The sequence below is a fragment of the Amphiprion ocellaris genome, chromosome 21 (genome assembly GCF_022539595.1).
Source record: "Amphiprion ocellaris isolate individual 3 ecotype Okinawa chromosome 21, ASM2253959v1, whole genome shotgun sequence".
Lineage (NCBI taxonomy): Eukaryota > Metazoa > Chordata > Actinopteri > Pomacentridae > Amphiprion > Amphiprion ocellaris.
The window spans coordinates 9,758,526-9,782,707 of NC_072786.1; the positions used below are offsets into that span (position 1 = coordinate 9,758,526).

The 24,182-nt window shown below is 41.5% G+C and overlaps 1 protein-coding gene across 5 annotated transcripts in view; it reads left to right on the forward strand.

The window, feature by feature from the left end:
- The window catches only part of LOC111573181 (ubiquitin carboxyl-terminal hydrolase 15), a 28,006-nt gene that overhangs the window by 270 nt on the left and 3,554 nt on the right, over positions 1-24,182 (forward strand). The window contains exons 2-21 of one of the 5 annotated variants that reach the window (XM_023277209.3): positions 558-685; positions 990-1,120; positions 3,290-3,416; positions 4,244-4,389; positions 6,565-6,626; positions 7,777-7,866; positions 12,433-12,580; positions 13,900-14,073; positions 15,592-15,750; positions 15,842-16,066; positions 16,159-16,242; positions 16,639-16,733; positions 17,097-17,285; positions 17,476-17,594; positions 17,713-17,994; positions 18,087-18,157; positions 19,640-19,755; positions 19,872-20,021; positions 21,308-21,411; positions 22,757-22,845. In XM_023277209.3, coding sequence (XP_023132977.1) covers positions 558-685; positions 990-1,120; positions 3,290-3,416; positions 4,244-4,389; positions 6,565-6,626; positions 7,777-7,866; positions 12,433-12,580; positions 13,900-14,073; positions 15,592-15,750; positions 15,842-16,066; positions 16,159-16,242; positions 16,639-16,733; positions 17,097-17,285; positions 17,476-17,594; positions 17,713-17,994; positions 18,087-18,157; positions 19,640-19,755; positions 19,872-20,021; positions 21,308-21,411; positions 22,757-22,845 — 2,689 coding nt within the window. Of the gene's footprint in view, positions 1-557; positions 686-989; positions 1,121-1,993; positions 2,159-3,289; positions 3,417-4,243; positions 4,390-6,564; positions 6,627-7,776; positions 7,867-11,452; positions 12,146-12,432; positions 12,581-13,899; positions 14,074-15,591; positions 15,751-15,841; positions 16,067-16,158; positions 16,243-16,638; positions 16,734-17,096; positions 17,286-17,475; positions 17,595-17,712; positions 17,995-18,086; positions 18,158-19,639; positions 19,756-19,871; positions 20,022-21,307; positions 21,412-22,756; positions 22,846-24,182 lie in introns of those variants that run through there. The other 4 variants (XM_023277210.3, XM_023277211.3, XM_055006680.1 and 1 more) reach the window with 4 other exon arrangements.

The following is a 24,182-nucleotide window of genomic DNA, read 5'->3' on the forward strand; positions in this document are numbered from 1 at the left end:
CTGTCAGCTTCATGTGTGGCAGCTAGCGGCAGCTAAGCTAACGCCAGCCGTGAAACTCCAGTGAAGAACGACAGACCGCACGTATCGTTTAATTGTCGCACTCCAGTGGTCATATTCGCCACTTCCAAATTCCCGTTTCGCCTTTTATTCGTTGACATGATGTCAGTGAGACTACGCGTCGTTTGTCTGATTGTGGCTAGTTAGCAGGCTAACAGCTAATCGGCTAGTCTACCGACGCTCCAAGTGGTTCGCCAGTCAGTGGGTTCATCTGTCGACTTCGGCAGGGCGGAGTCGGAAAAGAACCACCTGTCAAAATCACAGAGCCAGCTGGCCAGGCTTGCAGCAACCTGAACTCAACTCGTCGTCAAGAAAGCTACTGTTACACGTATCAGTGTGTGTAATGTTTGCTTCCCAAAGTCAGATTTGTGTAGGGAGCTAAACCCTCTAAGAGCTTGTTGCAAAAACCTGCATACAACCTCTGGAGCCATCAAGACTGATTAAGAGTGTCACAGCTTCCTTTATCAGAGCTGATATAATCCCGGTTGCCTTCTCTACAGGTACCTTGTGGACAGTCACTGGTTCAAACAGTGGAAGAAATATGTGGGATTTGACAGTTGGGACAAATACCAGATGGGAGACCAGAATGTCTACCCAGGACCTGTGGACAACTCTGGCCTTCTCAGAGGTAAGACATGCATTGCCTCATTTCCTCAAATCACTATTGGAAATTTATTATAGATACTCCAGTGGAGCAGTGTAGTAGTACAGCTTCCATTCTGGAAGAGTTCAGGGAAAAGCTCACAAAAACAACATTGTCTACCGACTCTATAGAGTAGCCTTTTTTGGGGGGGGTTCATAGAAAGCTCTCCAGCATACCTTTTTCTTTGTGTGATTGTGTGAGACAGTCAGTGCAGAGTCAGTGGTGTAAGTGTTAACCCACTGGTTGTGCTTGTTTCTCACCCTTTCCCTCCCTCTCTTCCTCCCTCTAGATGGGGATGTGTTGGCCATCAAGGAGCACCTTATTGATGAGCTTGACTACATCCTGGTCCCGACCGAAGGCTGGAATAAGCTGGTCAGCTGGTATGGACTGACAGAGGGTCAGGAGCCAATCGCTCGCAAGGTAAGGGTCCCGTCATTAGTATAAGGCTGCTGCTGCTGCTTGATAATTGAAGCAACAGGGTGCTATGATATGAGGAAAGGTGGATTTCTGTGTTGAAATGTAGTGGTTGTTATTAGTAGGTGTGGTGTGCAGTGTGGTCTATGTTGGTTTGACATGTACAAAATGGGCACGGAAATAGAAAACACACCTGTACACAGAAACTTAGCATTTGGGTCTTGATTGTTGCCCGTCATTGACTAGTGAAAGACATGAGCTAATGATATTTGAGGACTAAAGTTGTTCATAATATTTTATGCGGCTCCACCTCTAAGAATAGTAAAATATGTTTAGTCGTAGCATTTAGTTTAGAATGCAGCAATGTAGGCCTGAGTGTAACCCTATGAAAACTGCATACTACATATTATTTGGTTGGCTTAATTGGTCAGTTATATGTATAAAATATGCATTGCGCAGACCCTGGAAAGTAGTAAGGCAATACTAACATTTTGGATATTTATATTGCAATAAAAAGAAGAACCAATGACAGTGTATTTCATTCATTTCCTTCAGACCATCATTCATTTCTGACATGTACTTTGAGTTATTTTAGGGTCAATAAGTACCTATACAAGTGTTGATATGGCGCAGAATAGCTGTTTGTGTGGCCCCAGTTGTTTAATCAGTAGAATACTTCATGTTGGCCCCTACAACTTGACGGGACGTACAGTATCAAATCCCCACTTTAAATCTCGCTAGTCATGGCATCATGGCTGCTGCTGGAGGCTCTTGTTCCCCCTCTATCTATGTCATTCTCTTTCTTTCTCCCCCCCACCACCACCTTTTATCGACCCTCCTCTTTTGCCATGTATGTCGCGGGACGTATCGGGTGGCTGCAGGGTTTCTATTTTCAGGCAACGTTCTGGATGACTGAAAAGCTACATGGAGCGAGCTGCGAGACACAACATGCAGGAGGTTCATTATTAGTTTACTTCTTTTTCTGAAAAAAAGTCTCGGAGCGCAGGCAGTTTAAAAAAGGATTTAAGAAGATTGTAGTCGCAGGTTTGGCACTATGTTTCCTTCCGCTGTCCTCTTCTGGTTTGATTGTCAACACCGGTGGAGTTCTCCTGTGCCCTTGTTTCTTTTTTTCTTTTTTTTTGAAGTGGAGGCATTCCGGCTGAGGTCACACTGAGAGAAGCAGCTTTTTGAGTGGAGAAGCAAAACCAGTATGGGAGGAGGGGAGTGGGTGGAGTGAATGGTTTTGGCTCGGCTCTGATTTGAGAAATTCTGTCAGAGTTGGGCTTTTGCTGCGAGCTTACAAACACATGGGTGTCGTGCTGAGGGGCAGGGTTGGCCCACTGGGAGATTGGGGTTTGGGCAGGGGAGGGAAAAGAGAGGGGGGGAATCTAAGCTGTGTGTGTGCATGACTATTGCAGTTCTCAGGGACATTTCTGAAGTTGGTACTGCGTGTATTCTATGTGAGAGTGTCTATGTGTGTGTGTTTGTGTGTGTTGGAGGGGCTCAGCGGTGAAATAAATAGGCCGGGACCCCTCAGCTGTTTCCACGAGGTGCTGCTAATTTCGGCACTTCACTCTGACTCTGCTCCTATCAGGATGCCGGATGAGCTGCAGCCAGGACAGCAGACTACTTTGTTATCCAGTAGAAACAGTGCTAACCACAGTTTAACAATTCAATTTCGTTGTTGTGGGAACTAGATAAGATAGAGATGATGTCAGAGTTGCACCTCACTCACTGGCACAATTGCTCACTTGTAGCTAATTGGAATCTGTGTGCATTTAACTGCAAGGTTTCAAAGCTGAAGAGTCCTGGTTTTGTATCATGACAAACAGGAACATACATTTTCATCTGTTATAGGAACTCATCCAACTAATACAAGGTGGCAGCTGGGATTTGTCTTTTTTCTTGACTGCTCTATGTCTTGTTTTTTGGTTTATTGTGCGCCTGGTGTCACATACACTGAAGCAATCATGTATTGTATCGCCAGACATGACACAGATAGTAAAACAAATGTTGAAAATAGCTTGAATTATCTCTGAATAATTAGTCCTATATAAAGCTGGTGTCTCTGATTAGTTGCATAGTAAAATCGAATGCGGTTATACTGTCTACGTATCATGGCTTCAACAGTAATTGCTGTGAACAGCCAATAATACTCCGGTGTTTGTGTTGCAGGTGGTGGAACAGGGTATGTTCGTGAAGCACTGCAAGGTGGAGGTGTACTTGACTGAGCTGAAGCTCTGTGAAGACAGCAACATGGACAATGTGATCACCAGACGCTTCAGTAAAGCTGACACAATAGGTAAGCATGCTGGTCTCTACTCCTGGTCTTTGTTCTCTCCTCAATTTTTACTCTATTTTTAGTACTTTGTTGTTGTTTGACCAATAAAGTTGATTCTGATTCTGGCCTTGACTAAGTGACCTCTGAAGAGCTCCAAGCTGACTTGAACTGAGTCAAGTTTCACCATTTAAAATCTTTGAATTGCTATTCTTCAAATGGTAAAAAATACGTTGTCACCCAAATGCTGACAAAACCCTGTAAATGTAAAAGCAACAGCTGTGATCATTTTGTTGAGTTACACCGAATGTGTGCAGTGCGTCTAAACACTTGTACACTCTCACTGTTTCAGACATTGAGACAAACACACATGCCATCCACACTCACAGAAACTAAAAATTACGCACTCAGGTTATGTTTTTCTTGACGACATGACTGTTGATGATTTAAGCACATTCTTGCCACTGCTTGTTGTTTCCAAACACAAAGAATACTTAATTTGTAGCACAAGGTTATGTCTAAAATCCAAACATTCTCTTCAGTACCTTTTATTTTGTCACCGTGTCCGTTCATGCCCCAGAATTATGCAGGCTTCTGTTCAAAGCAAACATGAAAATGGATGAATTCAGAGGATAGTTCCTCCTTTGTGGTTGAACAGTGCCTGTGGTTGGTCTTTATACTTTACAGTTGTGTGTGTGTGTGTGTGTGTGTGTGTGTGTGTGTGTGTGGGTGTGTGTGTGTGTGGGGGTGTGTGTGTGTGTGTGTGTGAATCACGTGTTTCTGTGTTGAACAGTGCAATGTAAACCCCTCTATTATTGTCTCTTATGTTTGTCTTGATGATCTTGCTGCAGACATGATAGAGAAAGAAATGAGGAAGCTGTTCAGCATCCCTGATGAGAAGGAGACCAGGCTGTGGAACAGGTACATGAGCAACACCTTCGAGCCTCTCAACAAACCTGACAGCACCATCCAAGACGCAGGCCTCTATCAAGGACAGGTAGGAACTTGTTTAGTTTCATCTGAGAGCAGTTTAAATGACCTTGGAGAGTTTTTTTTTCCCTCGAGATTGTCAAAACATTTGACAAAATTGACACAGCTGGCCAAAAATGGCTTGCTATGTAGACCTGAACTTAGTCAATGCAAAACGCTGATCCTCTAGGTCTTTCTTGAGTCTTCCATGTATTTATGGGTTAAAGTTCATTTGGTGTTTGCTCATTCCAAGACACATAACCGTGCACTTTCATACAGTTCAAAAATGATCAATAAACAACTCAATGACAATAATAACTGTGATCATGTGATATTCAGATAAGATTTCCATTTTTCCCGATACCTTTCGCCTTTTTGGGCTGCATGTCTCAGAGCAAAAGTCAGTCGTTCCATAATGTATATATTCTGAATTATTTCTATCCACTCTGTGACTTTTGGGATATCTTTACTCAGCCATTTTTTCATTAATGCTTTTTTGCCCCCTGCTAGTAGTATTTGCGGTAAGTTTCAATGACCTTTTAAAGATGTCTTTTCTTTCTTTGGGTTTTCTGCCAGTCAGTACTTTCAAGTCACATAGAAAACCTTTCTTCTCTCTTTTTTGTTTTAACCTGTACCCATCAGATTATAATGACCAGCAGGGCGTGCAGTATCTAATCACAGTACCATGTCCAAACAACCAAAAACAGATCTGAAAATCAATTGCTCTACTCAGTTCCTCATAATATACCATGAAATATTTATATTCTGCTTGCAGTTCTGTTAAAAATTTCTTCTTTGATGTTCTCCAGAAGTCTCTGTTGGTGGTAGTTTTTTTTTCATCTGGTCTCTACTATGTTTCTCTCTTAACCCTTTAAACCCCAAGACCCTTTGGCAGGTTTGAAAACATGTTATGTTTACAAAATCAACACAATTACACCAGTTGTCATTGCCATAGATTTTGAAGACAGAAAGAATTGTTGGGTTTTCAGCTTTCTGACAGTACTTAAAGTAATCAGGTGCCACTATTTGTTTCGATGTATTTTACCAAATCACCTTATTCCACTTGTGTCACTTGAACATTTCCCCCCAAAAAAGATTTGCTCTGACCACATTCAATAAAAAAAAAAAATAAAAAAAAATCTGCAGCACAACCTGTGACCAGCAGTCAAATGACAACAAATTCAAGGACTTTTCAGCTAAATTGCAGGCTGTGTTTACACAGAGCAGCTAGGAGACAAAAAGTATGGAAGCTAATTTGAAAAAGAAAATGTGTATAGCATATATAGAGAGCTTTTACAGCTTTTCTCAGTATTTGTAACACATGTGAGCACTTGGAAAAATGTTCTATGTGCTGAATCAATTTTTTCCCCAATTTTTGTAAAATTAACAAATAAATTCAACGTTTGCTTTTTTTTTTGCATTCTAACTACAACTACAAATCGTGCTTGGGTGTGGAATTTCCATATAGTTTCGCGACTTCATACTGCATTGTAAAAGGAATGAAAAATATGCAGAATGTTCTTGGAGTTGAGGGGGTTAAAGTAAAGAAGTATTGGATGCATTGAAAGTGAAGCAGGTGAAGTGGTGTTCAGAGCAGCAGACTGTCCTGTAACTGTTAGAAGTCACGTCTCTCTGTAAGCTGCTTTAAATGCACGTATGTCCTGGCGTCCACCTGACAGTCGAGTCTACGCAGCTTAATTTAGACACCTGGCCACAATGAAGCCAGCAGACCTCAGATCACAGGGTTTTCCCATTCACTAGCAGCTGTTGCACAGGATCCGACAGCATCAGGCAAATCCTCACTAAGTGAAACAGCAGATAAGATCCATCCGGCACTTTCCCCATTAGTGACAAAACATTGCGACTAAGACGTCAGTGACGGGTCGTTTGCTGTATGTGGACAGAAAAACACATCTGTTCCCCCTGTTTATTATTTATAAAAAGTCTTGGCTGCGCGTCTCCTTCCCATTCACCATGACTGACATGGCAGTGACAGGTTGTTTGCTGCTGTCTTCAAAATATCTTTTTTACTTCTGGAATCTGATATTTTGGCCAAATCTGATAGCATCTCAAAGATAAATGCAGATCAATACAGCACACAAGGACATCTTCAACTTCAGTGAAACCACAATGGGGAGTGGGAGGCAAAAGCTTAAATGTTTGGAAGCAGATGGAGCTCTTTTTTTCTTTCTATCTCCCACAGGTTCTCGTAATAGAGCAGAAGAATGAGGATGGCACATGGCCCCGAGGCTCCACGGCACCCAAGTGAGTGAATGGCACATCGCCTGGCTTACATTCCTCTGTCAACTCTCAGGAGTTTTACCACAGCACTGGAATTTCCTAACTGTATTCAAACTAGGGATAGTCCGATCATCAGCCTGGCTGATTATTGGGGCCTATATTTGGCATTTTTCAGATCATCAGTATTGGTTTTTTTATTGACCGATTATTGATAAATTAAATGCTCTACTTCAGGTCTGATGCAGCCTGATCTCTTTGTCTGTCGTCACTCTGTGGCCTCAGAAATGTTTCTCAAGCAGAGGCTGCAAAAAGTGAACAAGAAACACAAATTAGGAAGTTAGCTCTTCTCACAGTGGCTAAAGCTATGCTAACGGCTAGCGGCTAAGTTAGAAGGCAGTCACAAATGACCAGTCTGGAAAAGAATAACTAATAATGCTTTAAGATATGAACCCTAGTGGGAAATAAAAGTGAGAGATCAGTGAAATTTATTAAGAAAACAAAGAAGAACAGGAGATGTAACTGCAGGAGACAAACTGAGCAATTTCAGTTGATCCACATAAACAGAGGAGAGTGTCCTAATTTAATCACTCCTATTTCAGTTTTACATATTCAGTTATAGTCACCCTTATTAGTGAAGAAGCCTAGTTATGAAAGACATGTTGGCTGATATCACATGCTGTTAAAACATTACATTTATTGTATATCGTCTCCAAATATCGGTTATTGGGCTTTCTATGATTACCAACAATAGTTATCGGCCCTTAAAAACCCATATTGGTCCATTCCTTATTCAAACACTAATTACGCATAGGTGATGTGTTACTGAATTCTGGAGGATGTATGTCGTCACTTTGAAGAATATATGTAATATGATGCCCCAAAACACCTTTCCATTGCCTCCTCTTTGGAGTTTACAAACTAAACTATGTAACCACTTTAAAGTTTTCCTGTTCTGTCACTCCGGCGCTGCATCATCTTCAAAAATTCCCCTCTCTCTATAACTTTGCCTCAGTCTTTCGCCTGACCTTTTGCTGCTCACATAACCACTCAGTTTATTTTAATTCATCCCAGTTTGATTTGAGCGACACTCGCGCACCTTTTTTTTTTTTTTTTTTCTGGAGCGGCTCTTTATTTTCTCCCTCTAACTCATGATCTATTCTTTATCTTTTTGAAGGTCATCTGGTGCTTCCAATCTCTCTGCTTTGCCAAAGATCTCGCCTTCATCTCTCACAAACAATCATAACAGCAGCTTCAACAGCAGGAAGTAAGGCCTAGTTGTGGGTTGAATAGCTGAGGGGTGGGTTTGGATGCCAACAGCCAGAGATGGAGCCTGAGGTGTTGCTCGGCACAGATCTAGCTGGAATTTCAGGTTGAATTGGCTGGACGCGGCTTGAAAAGCATTCTAAAGTTGCTTCAGTTTTCTCAGCTTCCATTTACGCTCATTTCACGATTCAGTCATACTTACTGAAGTGTTTCTTTCCAGCATCCCATTGTGAAATTCTTTGTTTCATACCGGTCTATCTCTGGCTGTGATTTGGGTGTTAAATCTACCTCCTGATGCTGCAGTTTCAGCTGTAAGAGCTGATGTCAGGGAGGAGGAAGGGGCTTACTTGGGGCTGATCTCTTGGAATTTCCTTCAGCGACAGCAGTGCTCTCTGAAAATGTCCCAGTGGTGCCTCTGCGTGCATTACTCAGCATTTAATTATGCTAGTTAATACTTCACATCTGGCTTTAGATCACACTGATTGATAGAGCTGGATAGCTTGAGCTGCATGATTAGGGTTCATGTGACAATTATTTTCACTAGCAATCTGCCACAAGGTGTTACCTTTACCTTTTATTGGAATCAGTTACAACATCCCAACTGCAGAATATTAGTGTGTCATTGACAAATCTAACATAGATATTGGACAAAATGTTTGCACCTGTTACCTGGTATAACACTAGAATAGATCTTCAAAGAAAATTTCTTTCTTTGGCTGAATTTCGACCAGCTTTACCCTTAATGATAAAGTTGCATTCCTTTCAATAAGGTCGATTTAGTGACGCAAATGAGTTCAGAAAATAAAAATACACAGAATAATGTTTTGCTGGATTAGAAGACGCATTCGTAAGAGTCACATTGCAGTAGGTGAGATGTGAAATAGTGCAAATTAGCTTAACCACATCATGCTGCAACTTTTTCTGCTACTTGATACAAAAAAAAGCACAGTAATCTAAAGTGATAGAGCATAACTTACTCCAATTGAAGGGTTCTTGGATTCCCTTTGTTTTCTTTTTTGCTTTGTGTTCAAGACACAGTTTGTTGACGTGCAGACTCCACATGTGCATAGCAAAATGAGTAACATAGAGGCGCTAAAAGAAATGCAGCACCGGTTATATAGAGGTATTTTGATTACAGAAAACATGATGTTGATACTCTGTCATCCAAGTCTTGCAATTGTTAGCGCGACATGAAGCTCTGCAGTGTTCTTAATGACAGGTGCAAAGCCAAATCTGAATGCCTTCCCACGCAAAAAACTATTCTGAATGGCTTTGAAAGATTCCATGCAGCTTTTTAAAAAAATATTTTTAGTTTTCTATGCAGATGCAATTGTATGTACATAATCAGCGTAATTTTTCAAAAATAATTAATTACTTATATTATTCATTATTCATCTGGTGAAATCTCAGTGTTTTTGGTATGTATTGCAGGAAAACTAGATATCACAGTGCCATTTTTTTCTCATTTTTGGCAGGCCTACAGATTAATTCAAGTACACATTCCTAGTTGGTTAATCGGTAACATGAATGTATTTTTTGCGACTTGTCTTGCAAACGATACAAATATATCTACCTTGATAACTTTCTAGAGTTATAGGAATATTGCACACTGGTCTTCAGTGTTGTATGAGCTTCAGATTCATGGATCTGTAACTGGAAGTGAACATCCTGGATCATATTTCATGTCTTACCATTACCTACAGCCTCTTGTGTTGTTTTAACTCAATTCTGCGGTTAGTGTGAATGAGACCTTACTCTTATCGTGTCGGTTATTAAAACAAATGATAAAATATCTACAGTGTGTTTGAGGTGCAGCTACAAGCTTGAGACAGACTTTACAACATACCGGAACTCGAAAAGGAAAAGATGAGTAGAGTAAAGTAAAATATTTTCAAATCCCTTCATTGCTACTTTAAGGTTAATGTTTATCAGACTTAACTTTTTAAAGTATATTCAATAGTTGTTAAAGATCATCCCAGTGTCTAACAGCACCTGTGTATAGTGGAAGTTGATAAGCAAAATTTAATGGCGAGCTACTCAAAAACAGAATCACAGTACAAGCTCAATCATGCAGCTGTAGTGCTCCTAAATTTGTATAGTCATTACTCTTTATCATTTACAGGTACAGAGGTGATTGGAAATGCTATGAGCTAAAATCTCAGGAACATCTCAAATATTAGCTCAGCTCAGTTTGCCCTGCAAGCTCACTTCTTTTTCATTTTCCCAATATTTCACTGCAGCCTAAATTTGATTTGGAGCTAATTAGGACCTCAGAGGCTCCGTCAGCCATTTGCTCGAGAGCACTGCTCCTCTGTGGGTGGAGCTTTCTACCTTTTTGCTGTCCCTTGGACTTCTACTGTCCCCTCCTTCCACCTATTGTGTGTGATTTACTGCATGCTGGAGTGTGTTTTTGTGTCTTAGATATAGTCGGTGTGCCTCGTGTTTCTCAATGCTGTCGGAACGCAGGGAATAAAAGCCACAAGCTCGGCCGCCCGAAAAAACAATATTGATAAGTGAAGTCGGCCTTATTCTTCCTGTGCTCACAATACAAGATAATCTCAGTACATTTTACTTCTGGCTTCGTTGTCACCGAGCAGCTCTGCATTATGTTTTTTGATAGCGGTGGCATCTTTTTTTTCTGGGATGCACAAAGCGGGTGACTTGGGGAAATTGGATCTTCACTCCCAGCAGCTCTCCTGTCCCTGATTCACTTTAGTGCCAGCGCTGTCGTTTCCTCTGAATTATGCATGGACCTTTTTCTTTTTTTATATATTTCCTTTTTTTTTGCCCTCATGTGAAGTGTTCCCACATTACATAACACTTGTCTTTTTGATTTTGCGGTTTTGGCCCCGGTGGGTTTTTATCCTCAGCAGCGACGCTCTGCAACAACAGCAGTAAGTGTCACCGCCTTATGAGGTGTCGTCCCCTGATTCTGGCAGCCAGTCTCACTTTCTCCCCCCCTTTTCTCTCTCCCTGTGTCTCTTTACCTCCCCTCTCCCCTGAGCTCATTGCGATGCACATGTTCTGCAGTCTAAGTGACCTTCAGAATACATTTCATCTCCAGCTCGCCCCGGTGATAAAACCACCCCTTTCCCTGGCTTTTAGTTAATTTATTTAGACCCTCCCACCTTTTAAAGCTCTCGTGCATGCAGCCATTGCATATTAAAGAGGTGTGGGGGGGTGTCAGAGTGTGACTTACTCAAGGTGGGGCGCTACTTTTCCACTGAGAGAGGGAGGAATTTGTGTGTTAGTGTGTCGAGTTGAAGGAGAACACAGTGGAACGGGCAAGAAAAGGGGATAAATGTTGTGTTGAATGTATTTGTGTTTCCGAGGCAGAGAAATACTAAGAGAGGCCTGTGAATACTGCAGCCTCAGCTGGATGCAGTGGATCAGCTGCTCCCTCCATCCCCATCTCATTTCTCTTCTGTCAGCCTCCCCCCCTCCACCACCACCACCACCACCACCTTGTACTGTCCGCCCCTCCCCCCTATTCTCTCTGCCTCCCTCCCTCTCCCTCTCCCTCCCCTCCCTCTTTCTCTCTCGGTGCACCTCTAGCATCGGTAGCAGTAGTCTTGAGCATCCTTGCTGCTGCTGCTGCTGCTATAAATATCCGCTGGTAGCCGTAGAGCGGCAGAGCGCAGCAGGCAGGCCAGAGGGAGGAGCAGAGGACAGGACAGGACAGGACGGCGTAGGACAGGACGAAGGGATCCGAGGCGGAGAGGATAACAAGATGACAGGCGGTCGAGCCCGAAAAAGAAGAAGGGGAGAGGAGAGGAGATGGGACCAGCTCAGTTGGCTCTAAGAGAGACTTGAGTGTGTGATTTTGTGTGTTTAGAAATTCCACGGTTTGCCTGTCGGCCCGCGCTGGACTTAAAAGTCAAATTTAGGCCTAAACTTCACCTGGACTGTATTCAAACTGCTACTGGAGCTGCACTGGGTTGAGCTGAGTTCCCACCACTACTGAACAGTGGAGACTTTTCTTCTCGGCCTCTAAAAAACCCGACTTTGCATGCGCCGGACCCCAACCGAACCCCGTCCAGGCTGCTGGTTGTTTTGTTTTTGCGCGGACATGTGGGCCGGCGTGGGCCGGGGCGGGGCTGAGATGTCATGCTCCTGTGTTGCTGGTGGTGCCTGAGGCCTGAGGCGGTGGAGCTGGACAGCAGGAGGGTGGACCATCGAGTGCTGAACTGCGAGGCCACTGCCTCCACCGCCATCGCAGCAGTTTCGCTTGACCAGTGGGAGCCAGAAGCGAGCAACACTGGTTTACCGGCCTCTCAGAGGTCTGCTGATTGCTGCAGTTGTGGAGGCCTATTGTAAAGCTTTTACTGATTTTCTAGGAAGCGTGAGGGTGTTTTTTTTGAGGGGCTGTCTTTGTAGTTTTGTAGTTAATAGTGAAAACAGAAGCTGTAGTCTTTTTAGCGTTTTGCTGAGAATATTAACAACTTCAGCTTGATTTAAAAACACCATATACGTGTTTAACTTCATATAGCTCTTATAGCACTTTGACAAACAGCTTTTCAGCCGTGTATAACCTGCCTGTTTGTGTATCTGTATGTTTATTGTGCAGTGTGAAGAATTCGAGCTATAGTCTGCCGTCCTACCACCCCTACAGCAACAGCTATGACTACTCAGACCAGAGTAGACAGAGTGAGCGCTCGGGCCTCTGCGGACTCTCCAACCTGGGCAACACCTGTTTCATGAACTCTGCTGTGCAGGTAACAAGTATGCCTTCAGGGAGCTCTTCACAGTCTAGGAGAAGATGAAAAGTTATTCTAATTATATACTAATTTTCAAGTCATTAGTAGAACTTTATAGAACTGCACTTTGCGCTACAGTTTGTGCCCCGAGAGGCAAATCTCCCAAGACCAAGATGCTGCACATTAAATGAATACTGAGATATATGGAGGAGTTATTTTGAAACCTTGTAGTGGCCCAACAGCATACTGAACTAGTTTATGTTGGCAAGCGATCAAACCTTTTGCGTTGGTTGCCTTAATGCGCTTAACTTTTTCATTTCAGGGCACTCAAAATTTTTCACTGTGCCTTTTTGTTGCTGCTATAATAAATATAACCGCTGGGCTTCTGCGCTGTGTTGTTATGGAGAAGATGCACACCGCGATCTCTCCTCGTTTATTCTGACAGTAACAAATGATAACGAAAATGTAATAAGCTGGTCGGTGCAGCTCTTCTCCCACAGGAGAATATTACAAAAAGGCTGAGAATGTGCATGGACAGTGGGTGTGGGGCTAACAGCAGCAGTAGTGGGTTTAATACTGACCGGTCAACAGTGCATTTCTAATTACTGGGGCTCACTGATCTCCCCAATGAATCAATCTGCTGACCTCTCACCAAACTAAAAGCGACCTGGCGCCCAATGTGAATTTGCTCAGACATGATAACAGCATCAACATTGTCTGCAAGTGTTGTATCAGATGAGAGGAGATAATACGGTGGGAGAGCAGAAAACAAACGGAACACTGCACCAAATAAAAGTAAACGCCATCACGAGGATATAATAGCACTAATAAAGTGCATGAAGTACATTAAAACACAGAAGAAGACACATTTTGTAACTCAGTATTGTCTCTAATAAGACAAGCTATAAAAAAGTAAATAAAACTTGGCTGAACTAGAATAAATACTTAAATAGAACACCAACTGAACTGCAAGGATTCAATCTTATGGGCTTGTCACAAACTACAGAAACAATTGCGAGTCAAAGCGCAGGGCACAGCGGTTTAATAGAGCATCTAGTGGGAACAGAAACTTGCAGAGCAGACAACTGCTGAACTGTGATGTAATGCAAAATGTGGATAGGGGAAAAAAAATAACACCTCACACTTCTCCACACTAAAACCCTCTAAATGTCAGGTTCACCAGTGCGAGCAATGACGATGTTTGTTTGCACTTGACAGATTTATGGTTGCACTCTGTATCCCTGCTTATTCTAAGTATTTTTATGTTTTAGTGAAAAAAGAGCAGTGACAGCATAGAAGACTGATTTTTGCTTTCTGTCCTTCTTTTTGCGGCTCAGTGTTTAAGCAATATCCCTCCGCTGACGGAGTACTTCCTCAAAGACAAGTACACAGACGAGCTCAACGAGGACAACCCGCTGGGTATGAAGGGGGAGATCGCCAGAGCCTACGCCGAGCTCATCAAGCAGCTGTGGACGGGAAAATACAGCTACGTCACCCCAAGGCCTTTCAAGGTGATTTCCTGGACTAAGAAAGTGTGGCAGAAAAGAAAAACAACATTGTCTTAGCATTTTTGAGTGTTCGCTCCAGATTCCTGTTTAAAGATTTTTGGAAAGAACCATTTGTTGTTATGAAAAGGTTTGTTATTACCCACAGTCTGAGGTGCAAAAGTGTCCTAACATCCCAGTGTCTAAACCTATTGGTGACCTGATCTGATTAGTCTGGTGGCATAGATTTATCTAGTTTAGTGTGTGAACAACGCACCATGTTTAAATCTCCAGATATCTTGTTTTACATACACCACCAGTCAAAAGTTTAGACACACCTTCTCATTCAATGCTTTGTATTTATTTGTATTATTTTCTACATTGTAGATTAATACTGAAGATTAACACTTTTTTGTTTACAACATAATTCCATATGTATTCTTTTATAGTTTTAATGTCTTCAGTATCAATCTACAATGTAAAAAGTAATTAAATAAGAACCACTGAATGAGAATGTGAGTCCAAACTTTTGACTGGTAGTGTATATATAGAGAGCGAGTTCACGTGGAGTTGTGTGAACAACGTGACGAAATGTTTCTGGATTCCACAGACCTCTAAGCAAGGTTGCGAATTGCATCCAGCATGAGTTTGTGAAGACTTGATTGGCAGTTTGGGACTAGCTATTTAAAGCTAAATCTGATGGAATACACAAGAAGAGTCTGTATTTGTTGAAAGATGATTGATTTAGTATAGACATACCTAATATTGTTTCCTCTCACAGTCCAAAGACATGCTGAGGTTAATTCTAAATTCTCCGTAGGTGTGAATGTGAGTGGCCTGATTGTGACCTGTCTAAGGTGTCCCCTGCCTTCACCCTAAAGCTTGTTTTGTGCTTGCCGTGTCCACGAGGTCCGTGCGGCTCCGTGCGGACAAATTACGTTATTTTAGCAGCCACGCCCCCTTACATGGCCCTTCTCAAGTGGAAAAATTCCATGTCGCACACCTCCAAATTTTTCTAACTACGCGGACGGAGACACACAGAAAACTGACGGAAGACCAGCAGCTCCTAGCAGCAGAAATTCAGAAACGCAGGCATTTATACGATTCATCACACAGAGATCACCGTGGTAACCGAGTTATGAACAATTCATGGTGTCAAATTAAAACTAACTGCTAAAATGCAACTATTCAGTAAAATGCCATGTTGTAAGTGATGTAAACAATGGCAGACTTCTTCTACTCTAGTTTAGTACTAGAGTAGACTAGGTAGACGTGTGTTTGTGATACACTGCCCCTGCAGTTTGCTCAGAGTATAAAGTCACACACGGTCTTTTGAGCAGATTTCCAAGCGTCTCATTCGTGTGGAAAGCATAACCCAGCCGTAAGTCAGCTGGGATAGACTCCAGCCCTCCTGCGACCCTAATGAGGATTAAGCGGTGTATCGATAATCGATGGATGGATATCTAACATTCTGGAGAAAATTGTGTTTTTGCTTCTCTCCACATGTCAGTTTTTACAATATGTGATTATGTTTCCATCGTCCAGACCCAGGTGGGCCGCTTTGCTCCCCAGTTCTCGGGCTACCAGCAGCAGGACTCCCATGAGCTCCTGGCCTTCCTCCTGGACGGCCTTCACGAGGACTTGAACCGCATCAGGAAGAAGCCCTACATCCAGCTCAAGGATGCTAACGGACGGCCTGATAAGGTGACGCCAGCAGCATACCATGACTGATCTGTCTTGTTTTTAAATAGGATTTTACAGTCTGTTCTAACGCCTAGTTTTCGTTTTGCTCCAGGTCGTGGCAGAGGAGGCCTGGGAGAACCACATTAAGCGGAATGACTCCATCATTGTGGACATCTTCCATGGCCTTTTCAAGTCGACTTTGGTGTGTCCTGTGTGCTCCAAGGTCTCCGTGACCTTCGATCCTTTCTGCTACTTGACTCTGCCGCTGCCCATGAAGAAGGAACGAACACTGGAGGTTTATCTAGTCAGGTTGGACCCTCTGGCCAAACCCACACAGGTAACAATCGGCTAAGCCTGGGAGAGCATTAAAATAAGCCTTCCTCAATGATTTATCAGAATACAGTAGACAGTAATCTTCTTATCTTTCAGTACAAGCTGACCGTGCCGAAGGTGGGCTACATCTCTGACCTGTGTACCTCCCTCTCCATCCTGTCTGGGGTTTCTGCTGAGAAGGTATAAACATCACAGTCAGCTCTGCTCTGTGCCGTAATCCTCCCTGTTATTAGCCATCACACTATAACGCTGACATCACCTCAGACACTACGGCTCAAAATAGTCTGTTCCCCTTTTAACTGTCGCTGCCCAGCAAGCTACAGCAGCTAGTAGGGAGAAAAGTGTTGCATCTTTTCCCTTTTAGATCAAGAAAGAGAAATTCAAAGAACCAGACCAGTTAATTAAGTCCACAAAGCGTTTTATCTGCTGCATTTAAATTATACTGGCCATAATCTCAACCTTGTCATACCAGCCTCAGGGATAGATGGCTATATGAGTTCAATTAGCCTCCATCATTAAAAGATTCCTTGTTTTTCTTTCTACTGACTGTGTTTCCCTCCATCTCTTATCCTCCAGATGATTGTAACCGACATCTACAACCACCGTTTCCACCGGATCTTCGCCACAAATGAAAACCTCAGCAGCATTATGGAGAGAGATGATATCTACGTGTGAGTGTCAAACTTGGCCGACAAGCTATGTTATCTCTGCTCTGATTACGGCTGCCTGTTATCTAAATTGTGATGACAACCAGACTGCATTCATGCTGCGGACTAGTTTTAGGCTTTTGTTCATGATATAAATAGGAGCTCTAGCCGTAATTCATGTAAAAATGTAGCACTCAGTCTGGATAAAACGGCCTCCGTTGAGTTTAATTTGAAGGATAGCTTCATAAACTTGTCTTTTTGCTTTATTACAGACTGTAAATTAGTGTTAAATCACTTTATTTTGCCAAGTACAGTTTCACTTTTCATTCCTGTGCCAACATGTAGCTTATCTAGACTTTGAGGGACTCACCACACTTGTTCTTGTAGCTTTGAGGTGGCAGTGAACAGAGTGGAGGACACAGACCACGTCGTGATCCCAGTGCACTTGAGGGAAAAGTACAAACAGTCGGGCTACAACCACACCAGCACGCCGCTGTTCGGACAGCCCTTCCTCATCGCCGTCCCCAGAACCCTCAGCGAAGACAAACTCTACAACATGCTGCTGCTGCGCCTCTGGTAGGTTCATCTGTAGCAGTATTTGGTCAAAACGTCACTGTGGGGAAATTGCCGCTGTCAGTTTTGATGTTGGCCTTTAAGTTTGTCTAATTTACAATCCACTTTGGCAGGTAAACAAGTCATTAGTGTGTGTAAAAAGGAGAATCCCTGATGTTTTTCGCTGTAGATAAGAAGGTTTTTGTTTTTGCAGTCGGTTTGTGCGATCTTCTGTAGAGGAAGATGAGGAGGACTGTGAAGAGACACAGCCATCCAAACAACACACTGTTAATGGAAATGCCACTAATGGACTGCTGGAGGAGGGATCACCAAGTGAGTGCACTGAAACGTCATATTAATACCTTTTAAAATGCCTCGTTCTTCATCGCATTTGTTATTTTAAGCCACTATTCTTTACAAGGCTTCTAAGAACTCTTGTGGCCTCTCTCAGGTGAGATGGAGACCGACGAGCAGGACGACGAGTCGAGCCAAGATCAGGAGCTGCCCTCTGAGAACGACAACAGCCAGTCAGAGGATTCTGTGGGTGGAGACAACGAACTGGAGAACGGCGTAGTCGGTCCACAGAACTCCACCAAAGGCCAGCAGACAGCCGGGAACAACAGAAAGAGACTTTTTACATTCCAGTTCAATAACATGGGCAAAACGGACTTCTCCCTCATCAAGGAGGACACCCGGCAGATCCGCTTTGACGAGGGACACCTCCGACTTAGTGGTAGGAAGTGGACTGAAGCAGGAATTCAAACTGATAGATGATAACAAAGGCAGGTAAGATTTAACACGATTTCTATCTTTACTTTTTCACAGATCGCTCTTATCTCTCCTTGGACTGGGAACCAGAAGTCAAGAAGAAGTACTTTGATGAGACTGTTGTTGAGGTAAATCTATATCAGGAATTAAGATACTGTCTAATATAGAAGTCTAGTTTTACATTATTGTTGTTGCAGAGGAGATGCAGCAAATTCAGTCTGCCATCAGGTCATGACATATGGAAATGTGATGCAGACAGAAGCAGTCGTGAGTCCAAGTCACTCTTGTAATCAGAAGGTCACAGGTTTGTTGTTGGTAATTGCCACTGCACATTTAAAGGTCCCATATAGTGAACATCCATTTTTGCTACATTACATGATGTAAAAACCAGGAGGTATAAACTTAATGCTGTGTATAGTTCACTAAATTTCTTTAATTGTTGGTGGAAATGTCATCACAACAGGAAAATCCTTTGTATGAGCACATTGTCTAGCTAACAATATTATTATCTACAATCATATGCCCACAGGTCTAAGTTACATGGAAATAGTAAAGCTGAGGGACATTTAGAGATGGAGCCTTTTGAAACCAATGTAGAAGAGCTGGGTGATTGATGTGTTTTTATGTCACCTTGTGGTGCTTCAGTGCAGCCTAAGCTCAGCTGGTGTCAGTCCTTTACATCTGTTTGCTTCTCTTGTGCTCACATAAACTGGATTTCAGTGCAACCGAATTCCCAATAAAGCTTTTCATATTTCACAGCTGTCAAAAAACGAAACAAGTATGAAGTAGTGACTGAACCATCAATCACTTCAGAGCCATTTCCAAGCTGCCGCTCTGCACCCCTGAAATGATTTTATTGCAACAGATGTGCAGTGAATTTGCCGATATTTCCATGTAAAATTATCACACAGTGAGTGATTGAAAGTCCTGATGACACACACTTGTTCATATCTGTGGCTACTGTGGTCAGTTGTTGTGGTCTGTGCTGTCAATCACAGAGTCTTCCTCGACTGGAAGAAATAAATATAAAGTTAAATAAAGTTATGGATGCTGAAATGCCCTGTTTAGAACAAGACTAAAACCAGGGTTATATAGTGATGGTAAAATGAAGCATCTTTTGAGGCATTTTAACTTGAAAATTGAAGGACACCTTATGAGGACATGTAAGACTTAGATTATTTAGCTGAACATGGGCACAATGTGGGATCTTTCAAACCATATTCATTACAAGATGCAATAAAAAAGCTCACCATTTTGTCAGCAAAATGATGATGTTTTGTGCTCTACCACTTAGATTTTAATAGTGCAAATTCATATAATCAAATAAGATGGAAGTCCTTGGTTGCTGCAAATTCTGTGTTAAAGTAAACTATAAATGTTTTCTCTGTATCCATGTACCAATTCTGTCGTGTTAAAACAAAACTGTTCTACAGTCACCTTAAGACACTTCATTAGTCAGTGTGTTATCCTGTCAAAAGCCACAGTACCCATAGAAGCCCTTTTCAAAGTAAACTGGCCTCCTTTTGGACAGAGATGTAATCCATGTCCAGTCAGACAGAGAAGTGTTTGGTCTAACAGCTGTATAAATGTGTGTGTTTGACTGTGAGCAGGATTTTGACAAACATGAGAGCATGGAGTACAAACCTCAGAAGAAGGCTTTCTTCAAGCTGAAGGACTGCATTGAGCTGTTCACCACAAAGGAGAAACTGGGAGCAGAGGACCCTTGGTAAGAAACACTGACTGGCACTGACACAGTCAAACAAACCAGTTCCAAGTCGGTGGTGACACCAGCTGCTGAATTCTAAGTTTCATTTCCTAACGTGTGTGTGTCGTCTCTGTCAGGTACTGTCCAAACTGTAAGCAGCACCAACAGGCCACTAAGAAGCTGGATCTGTGGTCTCTGCCACCGGTGCTGGTCGTCCATCTCAAACGCTTCTCCTACAGTCGCTACATGAGGGACAAACTGGACTCGCTTGTTGACTTCCCACTCAGGTACAAACACACACACACATTCAGAGGAAAAGCTATTTATCACTGCTACAAAGCATTGTGTTTTCAGCAGGGTGTCCATTGTTTTTGTTTTTCACAATGTCAACAATGCAACATCCATATGCAGTACAGTATATGCAGGCAGTATTCACACGTTTCCTTTACATGCGGGATGATTTTTCATGTGCACAGTGTCTGTTTGCTCTCATTATTGGGACATATTAGTGGTAAAGAAGTGAGATTTCTGGAAGCTTTTATATGTCTGTATGAAGTTAGATTTGCAAAATACGACGCACATAATCATTGTTATATATTCGGTGGTTGTTAGAATCCGACTGACAAGATGGATTTTTTATATTGCAGAAATTAACCTCAGCATTTGTTGTCTCATAAGGAACTAGCAAGTTTATTGTGATTCAGTATGAAATTTACAGGTTTTCAGTCTTAATGTTTTGGATTTTTTGCCTAATTTTTGCTCACTGTGGACTCATTTTTCACTGCAGTATAAAGTCCTGCACCTTAATGGAAACAACACAACGATGGCTAGAAGTAGAAAGAGCTCAGAATTCTTTTGAGCCTGATAAAAGCAAGTTATAATATAACAAATTAAAAAGAAAGAGAGAGAGAAAAACAGCAATTACATCTTGAAAAAACTTTTTAAAAAAGCAACAACCTGGAATCAACTATGACAATATTTTTTCCAAGTGTCAACAGACGTTACTAACAACGGACAAGAGAAAATAATTACTCTGCATGCTTTAGATATTTTACTACTTACTTTATTGTCTATATTTATCTCCGCTCTCCTCTGTGGTTCAGCCCAGGCCAGCCAATAATTCTCTGAGTTTTGCTCACCTGACTGTTGGTCACAGCTGAGTCACTAATGCCGAGGGGTGAAGATGTGTTTGTGTTTTACAGTGTGTTGTCTGTTAAAACACTTTATATTACAGAATCTTTAAAAGAGAGAGCAATTTTGATGAAATATCATGATTTTCAGCTTAGATTTGGATAATTATCCAGACAGAACAGTGCCTCACAATGAGTCGTTTAGGAATAATTTAAAAGTTCAAAATCAGACATTTTCTAGGTCTGATAAAAGGTGTAATTTTGACAGTGGTTTTAGAAAGATAACATTCATTTTGTGGTTCAGAGCCTTAAACTGCTAAAACACAAGCACAAAACTGACTTTTTTCCCTGTTATTCATGCTGTGGTATTTCATCCCTTCAGTACTCATATCTCTGTCTTGCACATGTGCACATGACAACTTGTTTGGGTGTTTCTCCTTCAGAGATCTGGACATGTCTGAGTTCCTGATCAACCCCAACGCTGGACCCTGTCGCTACGACCTCATTGCTGTGTCCAACCACTACGGCGGGATGGGAGGAGGCCACTGTAAGACCCAAACACACAATCACTTCTTTCAAATTCTAACCATCATTTCTAATTGTTTTACAATTTAGTAGGTTTCCTGGCTAATGAAACAGCAAATATTTGTGTCAAGCTCCCTTTTCTTATAGCTCTTTATTTATTTACCAACACAAGAACAGAGTAGATACAATATTTCTCACACGTTTGATTTGTAATACTCCTTAATTGATGCAGCTTGACGCTGACATCAGTCATAACTGGTGATGTTTGAGCTGCTTTTCAAACTCAGCTCATTACAGACACTCAACAAGAGTCTGGCATGTTTTTAAAAGACAAATCAGTTTGCGCCACAGTCTGCTTGACTTGTTTCCTGTTGTGCTTGGCTTGTGTTGTTGTTATGATCGTTTGCAGACTTGTTATTGTAGTGTTTTTAGAATGCTTGTCAACAAAGTAGATTTCAGGGAAAGGAGTGTTATTCACAAAGAACCGTTTTAATCAGACTAGAAACTGTAGGATGTGAAATCTGTTCAGTCACCGAAACAGCATCATTATGAAGTTACAAAGTACTTTATAATGTAGAAAACAACAAATACATCAAAGTAATAATAATACATTTATTTACATAGCACCTTTTAAAAACAGAATTTACAAAGTGCTTTACAGATGACAAAAAAGAAAAGAAGGATACTCAGGAAGAACACTGAACAACAGAAGGCTGGAAAGTCCAAACATGGTGAAAGATTTTCAGAATAAATCACTACAACAACAGCAGATAAAATAATAAAATACTGCATCCAAGTAAGGGAAAGAAATAAAAGAAAATAGAGGGTAAAACCAGAAACACAAAACTAAAAATGATAATAATAGTAGTAATAGTAAATAAATAAAATAAATAAGTAAATAAATAAAGGTTTAAAGAGCATAAAATGAACATAAAATAAATGAAGTTAGAAAATCGATCAAGACAAGAAAAAATAGGAATATAAAATTGAAATAGAAGTACACATAGGAATGGGTAAATTTATATAATCCTGTAGTAAAGTATTTCAGGTTGCATCTAAGGATTTTGAATCATTTCTTGTAGTTACTTTGAAATCCTAAACTTCAGGTACTGAACTGATTCAAATTGAAGCTGAGACTTTGTGCTTTAATGTTTCATTTAATAATAAATTCAGAGCCTGAAAAACAACAACAACAAAAAAAAAACTGGAGGTCTGGACTGTTAAAACAGCGAACCCTCACAATTGGGAATTTGGAACCAGTGAATGTTCAGCTTCCATTTGCAGATTAATATTCTGTTTATCGCCTGAATGAGTAATCAGTGCTTCAGCTTTTATGGTAGCCTCTTTTAATCTCGTGCTTCTCTCAGATACTGCGTACGCGAAGAACAAAGACGACGGAAAGTGGTACAACTTTGATGACAGCAGCGTGTCTCCTGCCAACGAAGATCAGATAGTGGTGAGTGTCCTGGTTTGCAGAAGCCACGGGAAACAGTCCAACCGCTCATTCATCAAAGACACATTTAACTGGACACAAACTAGAAGGATTCATTTCATCAGAGTCATGTACATCTAATAATGGGACTAATCAGCGTTGGTTATATCACTGCCAAACAATTTAATGTCCAACTGTGCTGAGAGTCCCTGAGAGTACTGTTAAAGTAGTGAGTTTTGTCTTTTCTGTGGTTGGTTGAAGCCAGAGAAGAAAAGTCTCATTACTGTGTGTTGACAGCAGGTTGCACTGAGAAAGTTGGTGACTGATTTTACACCTTAGAGCCAAAATATGCCTAAATTATTTTAAAGAAATGCTGGCAGCTCACAACACAGAAGTGGCATTCGTGTTCCCCGCAGGTCACCAGTTTCACTTTCACTGTCCTGGTTGCATGTGATTATGTTGAAAGAAGTATAAGCAATAAGCAGGGACAAGCTTTGCACATCACTGTTCACCGCAGATAACCTGAAAACTATTTCCCTGTTTACAAGAATGAAATATTTAGCAGAATATTCCACCACAGTGTCCTCCTTCCTGCTGATTCCAGTTAAGATGATGACTAAATTCATTTGTCTGGTTCAGTATCTGTTTAAAAACTGTATCGGTGCCATGTTTGTTTGCATGAATACTGCGTGCTACAGGTTTTGTATTTGACTATACATTGAATTCACTTAAATGTAATCAAGTGATGTCTTTTTTTAAAGACGCAGCCAATGATGCATGGGTCCTGATCAGACTGCAGTTTTTACTATTAAAAATTAATGGTGTTTAAAGCACTGGAAAGAAGCTGGAAATATTCTATATTCTTGCTTTTGTCAACAATCAATCTGATAAGAGTTATTTAGTCTGTCTCTGAGCACATTCCAACCTTAATTTGGGCCCCTTAATTCCAGCTGAAGATGTACAGGGAAGCAGTTTTTCCATTAACTCTCTGAACCTCAAGCAGTTTCTGGGCTTTTGTGTTTTGCTCCTGTCACATTTTTCCTCACTGTGGCTTCATTTTTCACTGCAATTTAAAATCCTGTACCTCTCTGGAAACAGCAAAACCATGACAAGAAGTAGAGAGAACTCAGAAATGTCTTTTGTTCAGTATGATGCCGTTATAACTCTACAGACTCCACATACTGTACATATTTTACTACTTGCATTTCTCCGGTTGGTTCTGTGTACGCACAGCCTGCAGTTCAGCCAAAAACTAAAGCCAAAAAGAATTTTTCTCACTTGACTGTTGGTCCCATCAGAGTCACAAAAGGTTTCCTGGTTGCACCAAAGAGCACAGGGTTTTTTGCTTGTTACAGAATCTG